General features: G+C 43.8%; 1 protein-coding gene across 2 annotated transcripts in view; it reads left to right on the top strand.

Annotated features, from left to right (window-relative positions):
* The first annotated feature begins 865 nt into the window (after positions 1 to 865).
* The window catches only part of sel1l (SEL1L adaptor subunit of SYVN1 ubiquitin ligase), a 157,862-nt gene continuing 142,638 nt past the window's right edge, over positions 866 to 16,089 (top strand). Inside the window, exons 1-3 of one of the 2 annotated variants that reach the window (XM_084315133.1) lie at positions 866 to 1,097; positions 1,529 to 1,760; positions 2,060 to 2,097. In XM_084315133.1, coding sequence (XP_084171259.1) covers positions 1,676 to 1,760; positions 2,060 to 2,097 — 123 coding nt within the window. In that variant the 5' untranslated portion in view covers positions 866 to 1,097; positions 1,529 to 1,675. The other variant, XM_084315134.1, reaches the window with a different exon arrangement.

Here is a 16,089-nt window from a genome sequence, read left to right on the forward strand (position 1 = left end):
TTGACTCCTTCTGTATCACAAACAGTACTGTATTTGCAAATCTGGTATGTCATAAATGTATAGATGTAGCAGTACTGACTATCTGTATGTCATGTATGTCATATATGTCTATATGAATTGAAAATGGGGGACCCTGATGGAAACAAGACAAACGTCTTTCTCAGGTCTGCATCCCCTTAACAATTGTATGTATTGAGCCGTACTGTATTGTACCCATTCTGCAATCTGTTAAATAAAGTTTTCATTCATTCATTCATTCATTCATTCATTCATTCATTCATTCATTCATGTCATGTATGTTGTGTATGTCATAAATGTCTATATGAATTGAAAATGGGGGACCCTGATGGAAACAAGACAAACGTCTTTCTCAGGTCTGCATCCCCTTAACAATTGTATGTATTGAGCCGTACTGTATTGTACCCATTCTGCAATCTGTTAAATAAAGTTTTCATTCATTCATTCATTCATATATAGATATAGATAGATATATATTCTATAGATATCTATGGCTACAACTAAGCCTTCACGCGTTGACTCGATGAAAAGCCCACATCCATACTTCCGCAATTCGTGACGCGAAGTGGGAGATATCTATCGGGTCTATAAAAAAATCCCACATGTCCTAGTAGGAATTACCACTAGGAGGCTGACGACGTGAATGGTTTTTCCCAGACGGAAGCTGGTTCTTCCGCTTCTTCCCACGTAACGTGAACGTAGTACGCGGTGTCATGATGACGTGTACAAACCCGTCATGTAAAAACTACATTGTGTTTACACCTGATTGGACGACACGCCCCTCACGTGTCTCTCGAGGGCGTCCAGTGATTGGCCGAGGCGAGGAATCAGGAAGTGTGTACAGGGTGTCAGAGAACTTGCTAGCTGTGTTGTTTATTATACTACTGATGATTACATCTGATTATACTACTGATGATTACATCTACACACTGCAGCTTGTAGCGCAACTCGCTGTGTTATTATTACATTACAGCAGATCTCAGAGCAAAAGGTGTTGTTAACCACCGAGTGCTGTATCTAAGTCTTTGGTTAGCCTTTAGCTAACGTCGTTAGCACCCCATACCCGAGCCTGCTGCCAGGTTACTATTATTATTATTTTTTATTATTATTATAGTCTGTATTCTATCTGCCAGGTTACTATTACTATTATTATTATAGTCTGTATTCTGTCTACCTAGCGTGTTGTCATCAACAAACAGAGGTATTTGCATATCATATATGTCTCATGTAACAGTACTACCTGTATGTCATGTATGTCCACACACACACACACACACACAGAACCACACATAACCACCCATCAAAACACAAACACACACACACCCAGTACTGTATATCATGTATGTTGTGTATGTCATAAATGAATTGAAAATGGCGGACCCTGATGTAAACAAGACGAAAGTCTTTCTCTGGTCTGCATTCCCTTAGCAATTGTGTGTATTGAGCCGTACTGTACTGTAGCCATTCTGCAATCTGTTAATGAAGTTTTCATTCATTCATTCCCCCACAGACGCTGTTAGCTGGATGGCAGCTGTTTTTATGGAGGACGTGATCATTCGAAGTGGGACGAAACTTTAACTGGATGTTTTCTTGCAACATAAATAATATCAACCACAGCTACAGCTAGCAGCACAGTGTTGGCTCGTCATCGACAACCATGGGATTTAAAGGGTCTTTTAAGACGGCGAGGATACTTGGTTTGTTCACCATTCTCCTCGTCTTCATACACGGAATACGAACAGGTGGGTGTATAAACCATTGACCCAGCTGTCTGTTCAGTCCCTGCTTCACTGGTTGACGTTGCTAAACCCTTGGCTATCAGCTATTTACATGACAGGTTCATCTAATTATCAGGCAGCACCATCATTAACCCTTTCACTGCCACACGACAGAAGGTTAACCCTTTACTATCACACAACCGACGGTCGGCTGTTGTGTGGCAGTGAAAGGGTTAACCTGTGAATTGTCGCAGTGAAAGGGTTAACCATTTGGTAGTGCGGCAGTGAAGGGGTTAATGTTGTGCCGTTTTTTATCTCCGCAGACGAAGAGCAAGAGGGGAATGATGGTCCAGAGTTAAAGGTATGTCATCATATGATCTCTATGCCATTGTTTCTCAGACTTGTTCATGTCAAGGACGCCCACATTGACACGTAATAGGTGGGGGACCCCCTGTCCAGGGCAGGGACCCACGGGGGGGGGGGGGGTCTCGGGACTCACTCCACTTTGTGAACCACTGCTCTGTCACTTCAACTATACTAACTGCTTATGCATATCGGTGGGAATCACCAGAGGCCTCACGGTACGATACTATCACGATAGTATCAGTGATGACTGTTAAAGGATAACTCCACTTTTTTTTTTTAAATTAGCTTATTTAACATCTTCCCTGGAGTTAGACAAGAAGATGCATACCTTTTTTGTCTCTGTGCGTGCATTTTAGCTTTGGGAATAGACGCTCCGTTAGCATAGCTTAGCTTCATCACTGGAAGTGAGGCAGGACAGTAGCCTTACAGTGCCTTACAGTGTATTGCAAGGTCTGACATTGACCAAACTTGATATGCATGACCTTGGTGGGCTCTAGGTCAACTCCTGAAAAGGGGGTCAATGTCAGACTTTGCAATCAAAAGTTAGGGGGCTAATAACCCTTGCCATAATTTCAGTGCGCCCCTAACTTTTGATTGCAAGGTCTGACATTGACCCCCTTTTCAGGAGTTGACCTAGAGCCCACCAAGGTCATGCATATCAAGTTTGGTCAATGTCAGACCTTGCAATACACTGTAAGGCACTGTAAGGCTACTGTCCTGCCTCACTTCCAGTGATGAAGCTAAGCTATGCTAACGGAGCGTCTATTCCCAAAGCTAAAATGCACGCACAGAGACAAAAAAGGTATGCATCTTCTTGTCTAACTCCAGGGAAGATGTTAAATAAGCTAATTTAAAAAAAAGTGGAGTTATCCTTTAAGTGGAGGGACTGGGAGACCCATGTTACTGACCAGACACTCTGTATCAGTGATGATGACTGTTTACTGCAGAGTGGAGGGACTGGGAGACCCATGTTACTGACCAGACACTCTATATCAGTGATGGCTGTTTACAGCAGAGTGGAGGGACTGAGAGACCCATGTTACTGACCAGACACTCTGTATCAGTGATGGCTGTTTACTGCAGAGTGGAGGGACTGGGAGACCCATGTTACTGACCAGACACTCTGTATCAGTGATGACTGTTTACTGCAGAGTGGAGGGACTGAGAGACCCATGTTACTGACCAGACACTCTATATCAGTGAATGTGATGACTGTTTACTGCAGAGTGGAGGGACTGAGAGACCCATGTTACTGACCAGACACTATATATCAGTGATGGCTGTTTACTGCAGAGTGGAGGGACTGGGAGACCCATGTTACTGACCAGACACTCTGTATCAGTGATGGCTGTTTACTGCAGAGTGGAGGGACTGGGAGACCCATGTTACTGACCAGACACTATATCAGTGATGACTGTTTACTGCAGAGTGGAGGGACTGAGAGACCCATGTTACTGACCAGACACTCTATATCAGTGATGGCTGTTTACTGCAGAGTGGAAGGACTGGGAGACCCATGTTACTGACCAGACACTCTGTATCAGTGATGACTGTTTACTGCAGAGTGGAGGGACTGAGAGACCTATGTTACTGACCAGACACTCTGTATCAGTGATGACTGTTAAGTGGAGGGACTGGGAGACTCATGTTACTGACCAGACACTCTGTATCAGTGATGACTGTTTACTGCAGAGTGGAGGGACTGGGAGACCCATGTTACTGACCAGCCACTCTATACCAGTGATGGCTGTTTACTGCAGAGTGGAGGGACTGAGAGACCCATGTTACTGACCAGACACTCTATAATCAGTGATGGCTGTTTACTGCAGAGTGGAGGGACTGGGAGACCCATGTTACTGACCAGACACTCTGTATCAGTGATGACTGTTTACTGCAGAGTGGAGGGACTGAGAGACCCATGTTACTGACCAGACACTCTGTATCAGTGATGACTGTTTACTGCAGAGTGGAGGGACTGGGAGACCCATGTTACTGACCAGACACTCTATATCAGTGATGGCTGTTTACTGCAGAGTGGAGGGACTGTGAGACCCATGTTACTGACCAGACACTATATATCAGTGATGACTGTTTACTGCAGAGTGGAGGGACTGGGAGACCCATGTTACTGACCAGACACTCTATATCAGTGATGACTGTTTACTGCAGAGTGGAGGGACTGGGAGACCCATGTTACTGACCAGACACTCTGTATCAGTGATGGCTATTTACTGCAGAGTGGAGGGACTGGGAGACCCATGTTACGGACCAGACACTCTGTATCAGTGATGACTGTTTACTTCAGAGTGGAGGGACTGGGAGACCCATGTTACTGACCAGACACTCTGTATCAGTGATGACTGTTTACTGCAGAGTGGAGGGACTGGGAGACCCATGTTACTGACCAGACACTCTATATCAGTGATGACTGTTTACTGCAGAGTGGAGGGACTGGGAGACCCATGTTACTGACCAGACACTCTATATCAGTGATGACTGTTTACTGCAGAGTGGAGGGACTGAGAGACCCATGTTACTGACCAGACACTCTATATCAGTGATGACTGTTTACTGCAGAGTGGAGGGACTGAGAGACCCATGCTACTGACCAGACACTCTATATCAGTGATGACTGTTTACTGCAGAGTGGAGGGACTGAGAGACCCATGTTACTGACCAGACACTATATATCAGTGATGGCTGTTTACTGCAGAGTGGAGGGACTGGGAGACCCATGTTACTGACCAGACACTCTGTATCAGTGATGGCTGTTTACTGCAGAGTGGAGGGACTGGGAGACCCATGTTACTGACCAGACACTATATCAGTGATGACTGTTTACTGCAGAGTGGAGGGACTGAGAGACCCATGTTACTGACCAGACACTCTATATCAGTGATGGCTGTTTACTGCAGAGTGGAAGGACTGGGAGACCCATGTTACTGACCAGACACTCTGTATCAGTGATGACTGTTTACTGCAGAGTGGAGGGACTGAGAGACCTATGTTACTGACCAGACACTCTGTATCAGTGATGACTGTTAAGTGGAGGGACTGGGAGACCCATGTTACTGACCAGACACTCTGTATCAGTGATGACTGTTTACTGCAGAGTGGAGGGACTGGGAGACCCATGTTACTGACCAGCCACTCTATACCAGTGATGGCTGTTTACTGCAGAGTGGAGGGACTGAGAGACCCATGTTACTGACCAGACACTCTATAATCAGTGATGGCTGTTTACTGCAGAGTGGAGGGACTGGGAGACCCATGTTACTGACCAGACACTCTGTATCAGTGATGACTGTTTACTGCAGAGTGGAGGGACTGAGAGACCCATGTTACTGACCAGACACTCTGTATCAGTGATGACTGTTTACTGCAGAGTGGAGGGACTGGGAGACCCATGTTACTGACCAGACACTCTATATCAGTGATGGCTGTTTACTGCAGAGTGGAGGGACTGTGAGACCCATGTTACTGACCAGACACTATATATCAGTGATGACTGTTTACTGCAGAGTGGAGGGACTGGGAGACCCATGTTACTGACCAGACACTCTATATCAGTGATGACTGTTTACTGCAGAGTGGAGGGACTGGGAGACCCATGTTACTGACCAGACACTCTGTATCAGTGATGGCTGTTTACTGCAGAGTGGAGGGACTGGGAGACCCATGTTACGGACCAGACACTCTGTATCAGTGATGACTGTTTACTGCAGAGTGGAGGGACTGGGAGACCCATGTTACTGACCAGACACTCTGTATCAGTGATGACTGTTTACTGCAGAGTGGAGGGACTGGGAGACCCATGTTACTGACCAGACACTCTATACCAGTGATGACTGTTTACTGCAGAGTGGAGGGACTGGGAGACCCATGTTACTGACCAGACACTCTATACCAGTGATGGCTGTCGGATTATTTTAACATGTAGACCACTTATCTTCACACAAGCGAATACCACTTACAGCACCTAAATTGTAATAACATGTTACGTTCTCATTCGTCTACATGTCTTAACTTGCTCTGTCTGACGCCAGCAGGACTGGGCGACTCCAGTGTTAAAAGTTGCAAAGATCAGTCTTCACTTCACGGTTGCTATAGGTTACATGTCTACTGTTGCTATAGGTTACATGTCTACTGTTGCTATAGGTTACATGTCTACTGTTGCTATAGGTTACATGTCTACTGTTGCTATAGGTTACATGTCTACGGTTGCTATAGGGAGGTGTCGTCTGACATAACCTGTTGTTCCACCTGTATAGGGATTTATCATTGGAAAAATTGATTATCGGCTATTGTAACAATTCTGCCGCATGGAAATTGAAAAGCGTTCCACTTTTGCACAAAATGAGTTCCCTTCTATCACTAACATTATTGTTTAAGCATTTTTGGTTGAAATCAAATTTGGCGATTTATTGTTTATGATTTAATTGCGAATATTTTCATGTTGAGCCATAGATTGTGGATGAATAAGCACAGACAGGTACACCATGCAAATGTTAATTCTTTATTTGTTTTAAACGAGACGATTTAGAAATGGGCAATGGGGAAATACATTGCGTTGGACAGAGGGTGGAACACGAAAAATGGCAATGACGTAACCACTACACCTCCCTATAGACCAGGAAGTAACCACTACACCTCCCTATAGACCAGGAAGTAACCACTACACCTCCCTATAGACCAGGAAGTAACCACTACACCTCCCTATAGACCAGGAAGTGACCACTACACCTCCATATAGACCAGGAAGTAACCACTACACCTCCCTATAGACCAGGAAGTAACCACTACACCTCCATATAGACCAGGAAGTAACCACTACACCTCCTGCGTCTCTACAAATCGTAGCTCCGGTTCTGCAGACCCCTCTCTGATTGGTTGAGCTCCATTTCTGCAGCCCCCTCTTTGATTGGTTGAGCGAAGCCCCTCTCTGATTGGTTTAGCTCGTCATGCGGTAAAAGGCGGATGTAATGTTATCATCTCAAGAAGATAAAAATAAATGTACTACCAGATTCGCGTTTATAACGTTATTTCGCGTGACTTCGCGGTTTATTCATAACGTTATGCACATTTCACAACACAGCCAGCTGTCAGAAACTGTACATTGTAACGTTATAGGTTTATTCACATAACGTTATTTCACGTGACGCGTTAAACTTGTTTACACTCCCCACTTACTGAAACTGTACCATGACGCACTCCCCACTTAACCCAGTTAATGCCTTAACTAGACAGTTACAATGTAACATTTAGATTAACACAGTTAATGCCTAACTAGACAGTTACAATATAACATTTAGATTAACACAGTTAATGCCTAACTAGACGGTTAACAATATAACATTTAGATTAATTAACCCAGTTAATGCCTTAAGAGAGAGAGGCTGGTGGTCAAGTCAAGTCAAGAGTTTTATTTGTCACAAGTTGTTTATTTGCATACAAGTTTACAATGAAATGCGGGTGGTCTTGCCCGCAACGATGTGCATAATACAATAGTAATAACATATAATAGAATCCAATAGAACGACATTGTGCAATAAAACAAGTAAACAGAGTAGGGCATATCGGTATATGTATATAAGTTATTTACAGAGCATGGTAGGTAGGACATGCTAGGTCCTGTGATAGTGCAATACACTGTTAGCACTATGCACACCTAGGGATGGGAATCGAAAACCGGTTCCCGTTGGGAACCGGTTCCTAATTGGCCGATGCCTGGAACCGTGTGGCTCCCGTGACTTTCGATTCCCTTATCGCTGCCTACAGTTGCGCAATAATGTTAGCCGTTAGCATGTAGCCATGGCAGACTCTATTTGATTCCTTAATGGCTCGAAATTGCCTGGGTTTTGGTAATATGCTCCCGAAATGCTCCTGCTGTTTGGCTACTTCTATGTGCAGTGAAAACTACTTGAATGCTTTAGAACCTAGTCATTGATTTAGATCAGGCTGAGCTAAAATTAGCCGCGGAGCTAACGTGAGCTAACGCTATTTAATCAAGCTCACAAAGAGAGATAAACAGCTGACAGCGGATAGTACAGGTACAAATACAATAAAACAGCAGGTGGGGGCTGTTGTGTAAACCTTGTACTCTTTAGTTCACATATAATGAGAGACGGAATGTTTGTTTACAAGACTGTAAGCCAGGAAGTACAGTGGTGCAACATACAAATGTGTCCGTGTAGCAACACAAGCCAATACCTTATAGGACAGGGGCCCGGGGAGCTCTCTCTCTCTCTGTGTGTGTGTGTGTGTGTGTGTGTGAGAGAGAGAGTGTGTGAGTGAGAGACAGAAGTCAGAGGAATAACAACCTGTTATTCAATAGATTAAATTAGTTTAAGAATAAAAAAATAAATACATTTTAAGAGAATCTCAAATACATTATTTTATTTAAGTGTAGGCTATAGTTAATGTTTTATTTTTTACAGTTTTTGTATTTTTCTGACATGGGGGCTCAACAATAAATGACAATCAGAAATGTCAAGTTGCATGTTATTCTAACCAGCTTAGACCCCTACGCTCTGCATCTTCTGGCCGCCTCAGACCTACTCCTATCCGAGCTCCGGGAGGGTCATCAAAGAGAAGTCGCCTATTCTCAGTCCTTGCCCCACAATGGTGGAATGAACTACCCACCCCAGTTAGGACAGCCGAAACCCATCCAATCTTTCGCCGTCGACTAAAGACGCACTTCTTCAACCATTATCTGAATAAAAAAATATATATCTAACCCTAACTAACCGTACTGTCATGCACTTGTCCTAATAAACTAACCTACACTTTAGCACTCAACACTTTGATGAACATTGTTGCTCAGCTGATAGAGTTGTGCCCTTCCTGATGGCTTGTCGTACAGAACTTGTAAGTCGCTTTGGATAAAAGCGTCAGCTAAATGACTAAATGTAGTTCTGTTGCATTTTCAATTTATTTATTTAAATTATAAATCGATCAGGTATCGATAAGGGAATCGATAAAGAATCGAATCGATAAGCAGAATCGATAATGGAATCGTATCGATAAAATCCTATCAATTCCCATCCCTATGCACACCACACTTATGGGCACTATTCAGGGCAACCTGCACCTGACTCTCTTTTCTGGACTCTTTTTGTATCACAAACAGTACTGTATTTGCAAATCTGGTATGTCATAAATGTATAGATGTAGCAGTACTGTCTATCTGTATGTCATGTATGTCATATATGTCCTGATGAATTGAAAATGGGGGACCCTGATGTAAACAAGACGAAAGTCTTTCTCTGGTCTGCATCCCCTTAACAATTGTGTGTATTGAGCCGTACTGTATTGTACCCATTCTGCAATCTGTTAATAAAGTTTTCAATCAATCAATCAATAGCTCCGGATGAGGCACTGGGTCTTTATGTACATGCTATATTGGTGGTCAATGTCACTTCGGATTGCTACGACACATCTCTACTGCTTGTGACAGGCTGTGGTGCGTTCCAGACTTTACTCCTGTTGGCAAACTATAGCGATGGTCTGTGCTCACCACACTTTTCTTCGGCCTCCCCGCAGCGAGCCAACATAACATAACATTATATTTGCGGCATTACATTTGCGACATCTTTTTCTTTTCTTGGCGAGAGCACCTCGATAACCTTACGCGCACCTCCCTCGCGTACCTTAGAGAGGGGCTTCGCTCAACCAATCAGAGAGGGGCTTCGCTCAACCAATCAAAGAGGGGGCTGCAGAAATGGAGCTCAACCAATCAGATAGGGGTCTGCAGAACTGGAGCTACGATTTGTAGAGACGCACACCTCCCTATAGGCTTCTTGTGGAACAGGTGCTCACCATCTGATTGGAACGGCTCTTAGCGTTAACTAATGAAACATGACTACAAATGAGGCGGTTCAGGAGAGAATAACTCCCTTTGTTGTAGACTGCAACTCTGCATAACATGACCCCATTCAATCCAACAACATTCTACCCATGCTCAGTGTGTTAACATGTTCCTTTATTGATCCCCTTGGGGAAATCCGGGCGTCATAGCAGTGAGGGGGGGAGGGGAGGTACAGGTATGGGCAGCGTGTATACTTTCCGCAACAGAGTTCGGTTTCCGGGTTCCTCTGATTGGCCGCGACCCCCACGTGACCCGCCCCCCTATCCACCGCTGCCGCGCGCAGCAGAGCGAGCGGCCGCGGACTTGACTTTCGCTTTCAATTTGACGCTCGCTTCCTGAGACTTACGCTTTGCTCGCTGCTGTTTAATAATATTGTCGCTTTTCACATCGCGTGCTCTTGTGCAGTCATCTAGTTAAAGACAGTAGAGGTTGGCGTCAGTGTAAGTTAGTGTTGTGTTCATTCATAGTTAAAGACAGTAGAGGTTGGCGTCAGTGTAAGTTAGTGTTGTGTTCATTCATAGTTAAAGACAGTAGAGGTTGGCGTCAGTGTAAGTTAGTGTTGTGTTCATTCATAGTTAAAGACAGTAGAGGTTGGCGTCAGTGTAAGTTAGTGTTGTGTTCATTCATAGTTAAAGACAGTAGAGGTTGGCGTCAGTGTAAGTTAGTGTTGTGTTCATTCATAGTTAAAGACAGTAGAGGTTGGCGTCAGTGTAAGTTAGTGTTGTGTTCATTCATAGTTAAAGACAGTAGAGGTTGGCATCAGTGTAAGTTAGTGTTGTGTTCATTCATAGTTAAAGACAGTAGAGGTTGGCGTCAGTGTAAGTTAGTGTTGTGTTCATTCATAGTTAAAGACAGTAGAGGTTGGCGTCAGTGTAAGTTAGTGTTGTGTTCATTCATAGTTAAAGACAGTAGAGGTTGGCGTCAGTGTAAGTTAGTGTTGTGTTCATTCATAGTTAAAGACAGTAGAGGTTGGCGTCAGTGTAAGTTAGTGTTGTGTTCATTCATAGTTAAAGACGGTAGAGGTTGAGTATGTTTTTTTTTTAACAAATGTTTTTTATTTCCCCCCCCTTTTTTTTTTACATGAAACAAGATAAACAATACAGTAACAGTAATAATCAACGATGAATCACAGGACAATAACAGAAATAATAATAATAACAATAATGACAGTCCAGTAATTAAATCAGAATGAAACAAACAACACACTGCAGCACCCACTCTCCACACTTTAGATCACCTAAACACACTTTATATTTATTGGTAAAGGATTTGCACTACAACTCGTACACCACACCTTACTGTAAATTGTACCTAAATTGTACCTCATCCCATTTCTGCTTTGCACTATATAGTATTGTATATTAGTACATTGCATAGTATATTGTATATTGTATGGTAACTCAGTTACTTCTATTCTGCATCGAACATTGTACATATGTCTATACTGAACACTGTGACCTCTATTTTTACTTCTATTTTACATGCTATACTATTTTATTTCATACTAATCTTGTCTAGCACAGTCTCTGGAGCGTAACAGTAAGAAGCATTTTGTATAAAAGTATTCTGTACTTCTGTATGACAACAATGTATGCCTTTCAAATGTTAAATGATAAATGATTAAATGATACACACTGAAATCTACGCTCTCTCATCCTGCTTTCCACGACTCCTATACTTCCTGAGTAACGCGCCCAACACTGCTTAATGGTTGTTTAAATATTTTACATGTTTTCATGTGGTGCATAAGCAGCATATTAAGATGACTGCGTTTCTTGAACAGCTGATAACTGCATAAGCAGCACATTAAGATGAGTTACCAACAGCGCGTTTCTTGACAGCAGAGTGGCGCGTTTCACGACTCAGGAAGCGAGCGCTCTGCGCTGCAACACAGCGGCGAGCGGCAGCGATAAGGGGGGCGGGTCACGTGGGGGTCGCGGCCAATCGGAGGAACCCGGACACCGAACTCTGTTGCGGAAAGTATACATGCGTATGGGCAGGGAACAAACTTAACTTTTTGACTCACCAGCCATTTGGCTGGTAGATTTTTAAAAGTACCAGCCGGGCAGATTTTTTACTAGCCAAAAATTATAAATAGCTTTTTAGTATATCGCCATGTGTTATTATTACATATAATACTCTCATATGCTATTTTCAATTAATATCATAAACAACATAAGGAATATTAGCATAATTTTGAGTGAACTGAAGGAATGAGTCAGTGTTAATAGTTTTAAATGCAAATAATTTATTGAAACATAGAAGTGGGGTCGGGACACACATTTTATTTCTATTTTTTAACTGTTTTAACCATGTAGTGTAGCACTTTGGGATCCCAGTGAACAAAAAGTGCATTACAAATCCAATCTATTATTATTATTATTATGTGTGGCTGCCACCCTGGCGGACATCTGTGCAGCGCTCCGTGGGCATAGATGTCCGAGGGCTTGCAGCAAGCCAGAGTTTAACACAGTTTCAATCAATCAATCAATAACAACATTAACCAGACTCTCGTTGCGTCTATTCTGCCAACGCTAACGTTACCTCTCATTGTGTATTCTACCAAGCAAACCCGGGTTTAACGTTACCTCTCTATATCGGCTGACTGTAGTATTAGGCTAATAACAACAACAAACTTAACACATCAGCGATCTTGTTGTGACACTAAACTCTCCGCTCGTGGTAAATTGGGTTGATGTCGGTTGTTTCATCAATAAATAAGGCAGAATACACAGTGAATCCATTCTTTTTTGTTTATTCAAGTTCAAGTTTCTTTAATAGTTGTCATACAGAAGTACAGAATACTTTTGTACAAAATGCTTCTTACTGTTGCGCTCCAGAGACTGTGCATGACAAGATAGGTATGAAATAAAAACATAGTAAAAATTAGAAGAAAAAAAGAGGTCACAGTGTTCAGTTTAGACATATGTACAATGTTCGTAGACGTAGTTACCATACAATATACAATACTGTGCAGTGTACTAATATACAATACTATATAGTGCAAGGCATAAATGGACGAGGTGCAGTTTAGGTACAATTCACAGTAGGTGTACGAGTTGTAGTGCAAATCCTTTATCAATAAATATAAAGTGTAAGTGTGTTTGTGTGATCTAAAGTGTGGAGAGTGGGTGCTGCAGTGTGTTGTTTGTTTGAGTGAGTGTGTGTGTGCGTGTGGGTGTGTGTGCTGTGTGCATTTGATGGTTGTTGCATAGTGATTATTGTTCGTTTAGCGATTATTGTTCGTTTAGCAGCCTGATGGCCTGGGGATAGAAGCTCCTTCTGAGTCTTTCTGTGCTCGCCATAAGACTCCGGTATCGCTTGCCTGACGGCAGCAGTTCAAAGAGGCAGTTGTTCGGGTGGCTCGAGTCCTTAATAATTCTCTTAGCCTTCCCCTTGCACCGCTTGTTGTAAATGTTCTGGAGGGTGGGAAGCCCCCCTCTAATTGTGCGTTCGGCTGAACGTGTCACTCTTTGTAGTCTGCTACGGTCTTGTGCAGTGCTATTCCCAAACCAGGAGGTGATGTTGCCGGTCAGGATGCTCTCTATTGTACATGAGTAGAAGTTCCTAAGGATCTTCTGACTGACTTGGAACTTCCTTAGGCGCCTGAGGAAGTAGAGGCGTTGTCGTGCCTTCTTCACAACACTGTCAATGTGTGTGGTCCATGTCAAGTCCTCGGATATGTGGGCTCCGAGGTACTTGAAACTGTTCACTCTCTCAACTGGTGCCCCGTCGATGCTGAGGGGGCTGTAGTCCTTGACCCCCGACCTCCTGAAGTCCACAATCATCTCTTTTGTTTTGCTGACGTTCAGGGAGAGGCAGTTTTCCTGACACCACTGTGACAGGTTCTCTACCTCTTCCAGGTAGGCCCTTTCGTCGTTGGCAGAGATCAGGCCCACCACTACTGTGTCATCAGCAAATTTGATGATGGTGTTGTTGTTCCGCTGTGCTACACAGTCATGTGTGTACAGGGAGTAGAGGAGGGGGCTCAGAACACAGCCCTGGGGGGCCCCTATGTTGAGCGTGATGGATGAGGAGGTGCAGTTGCCGGCTCTTACCACCTGGGGTCTGCCCGTCAGGAAGTCCAGGACCCACTGGCACAGGTCATAGTTCAAGCCCAGGTCCCTGAGCTTGGCTATGAGTTTGGAGGGGACTATGGTATTGAATGCTGAGCTGTAGTCGATGAACAGCATTCTCACATAGTTCCCCTTCCTCTTGTCCAGATGTGATGCTGCTGTGTGCAGCACATGGGCTATGGCGTCCTCCGTGGACCTGTTGGGGCGATATGCAAATTGCAGAGGGTCCAGGTTGATGGGGAGGGAGGAACAGATGTAGCCCTTCACTAGCTTCTCAAAGCACTTCATGGCTATGGAGGTGAGGGCTACAGGGCGGTAGTCGTTGAGGCAAGCGGGCGTAGATTTTTTGGGTACAGGGATGATGGTGGACTTCTTCTTCTTATTGCACTTGGTTCTGTCGCAAACAAATCCTGAATGAAATGCATCCTTAGCGAGGCAGTAAAGATGGCGGCGCGGCGTTCTGTTCAGAGGCTACAAAGTGTGACGCGTCGAGTAGGGGGTATCTGCAGAGCCGCAGAGCCAGGCTGGACCAATAGGGTCGCTTGGAACCGAGTAGGGTATATCTGCAGAGCCGCAAGCCAACTTTATTATTATGATAAAAAACAGCGGTGACGCGGTATTCAGCCTAACTCTGCGGTGAGCGTGATGCAACAGCGATCGCGGCAGCTCTAGCCGACGCATGCAGTGGATTTTGTTGGCCGCCAGATGGCGCCCAGGCCTTAATTTATGACGGCCAAACATTAAATCTACAAGCCTGTGGCGGTCGGCGTGTGACTAATTTGTACCCTACGGTATGGGCAGGGTAATGGTAGAGAGACATAAATATAGCCAATAAAATTTGATCTGGATAAAAAAATATGAGAAGGAAGTAAACGGTGTAAACAATATGATCAACTGAATATGAGAAAAGTAAACGGTGTAATCCAAGGTTCAGATTAGGGTCTGTATGCCCTATCAGTTATGTTAATAAATATGGGCAATAAAGATTTAGAATCTGAATATATACTATGAGTAAAAGTAAACGGTCTACACAGGGCACCCTAACTGGCATGATGTACGTCATACGGTGTAGTCCGTGCAGGTTTTGGTGGTTAAGAGTCAGACACACTTAGTGGTCAATGGTCGGACACACTTAGTGGTTAAGAGTCAGACACACTTAGTGGTCAATGGTCGGACACACTTAGTGGTTAACCCATTCCGTGCCTGACGTTATCATTGGGAATGGGTCTGAGCTCGCAAAGGGCAAATACCGCCGCCTATTGTCTCCCGGATGGTATTGCACATCATTGAATTGGATTGGCTGGGACTGTGCATCAAAAAAACAAGTCCGGTCCAGGTTTTACTTCTCGGGCATGCAGCAGCTGGATACTATTGCATTGAGTCCCTCCACTGGGAGCATCGTGGATTATGTGTTTTTGGATATAACGTTGGATCAATAAACGCGATCAATATTCGGAATGGCGATCAGGAATTGGATTAATCTTTTTGCATGACAGATCAGATGTGAGGTAAGGCCTTTATGTTACGAATCTTGGGGTAATCAGATGTTCCTATCACCGCCATCGGAGCGCGTGTGTGTGTGTGAGGTTCGCGCCGACCAAAGTACGGAGAAGCGATTTTTCAGACCCCGCTTCTCTTCGTGCATAAGGACACATAATATCGATAATCTAGCGTTTATTTGAAAACGATTCATAAATCAAGCGACAAATTTCTAAGGAAATACATTTAAGCTTAGTTTAAGTTTATTGAGATGAGACAGAACGCTCTAGAAATATATTGATATTCATCACGGTATAAAATGGAAATGTATGAAAAAATTATCTGTTTCGTGCATGTTGACTGGAAGCAACTCATTGACGATCACTGTTATTTAGATCTATTGCTATTATATTTGATATGTTTTAAGTAGGGATGCACCAATCCAACTTTTTCAGTCCCGATACCGATACCTGGGTTTGGGTATCGGTAGGGATGGGTATCGTTAGGATTTTATCGATACTACTACTCTTATCGATACTGCTTAACGGTTCGGTACTTTATCGAT

Source organism: Notolepis coatsorum, assembly GCF_963971535.1.
Source record: "Notolepis coatsorum genome assembly, chromosome: 5".
NCBI lineage: Eukaryota > Metazoa > Chordata > Actinopteri > Aulopiformes > Paralepididae > Notolepis > Notolepis coatsorum.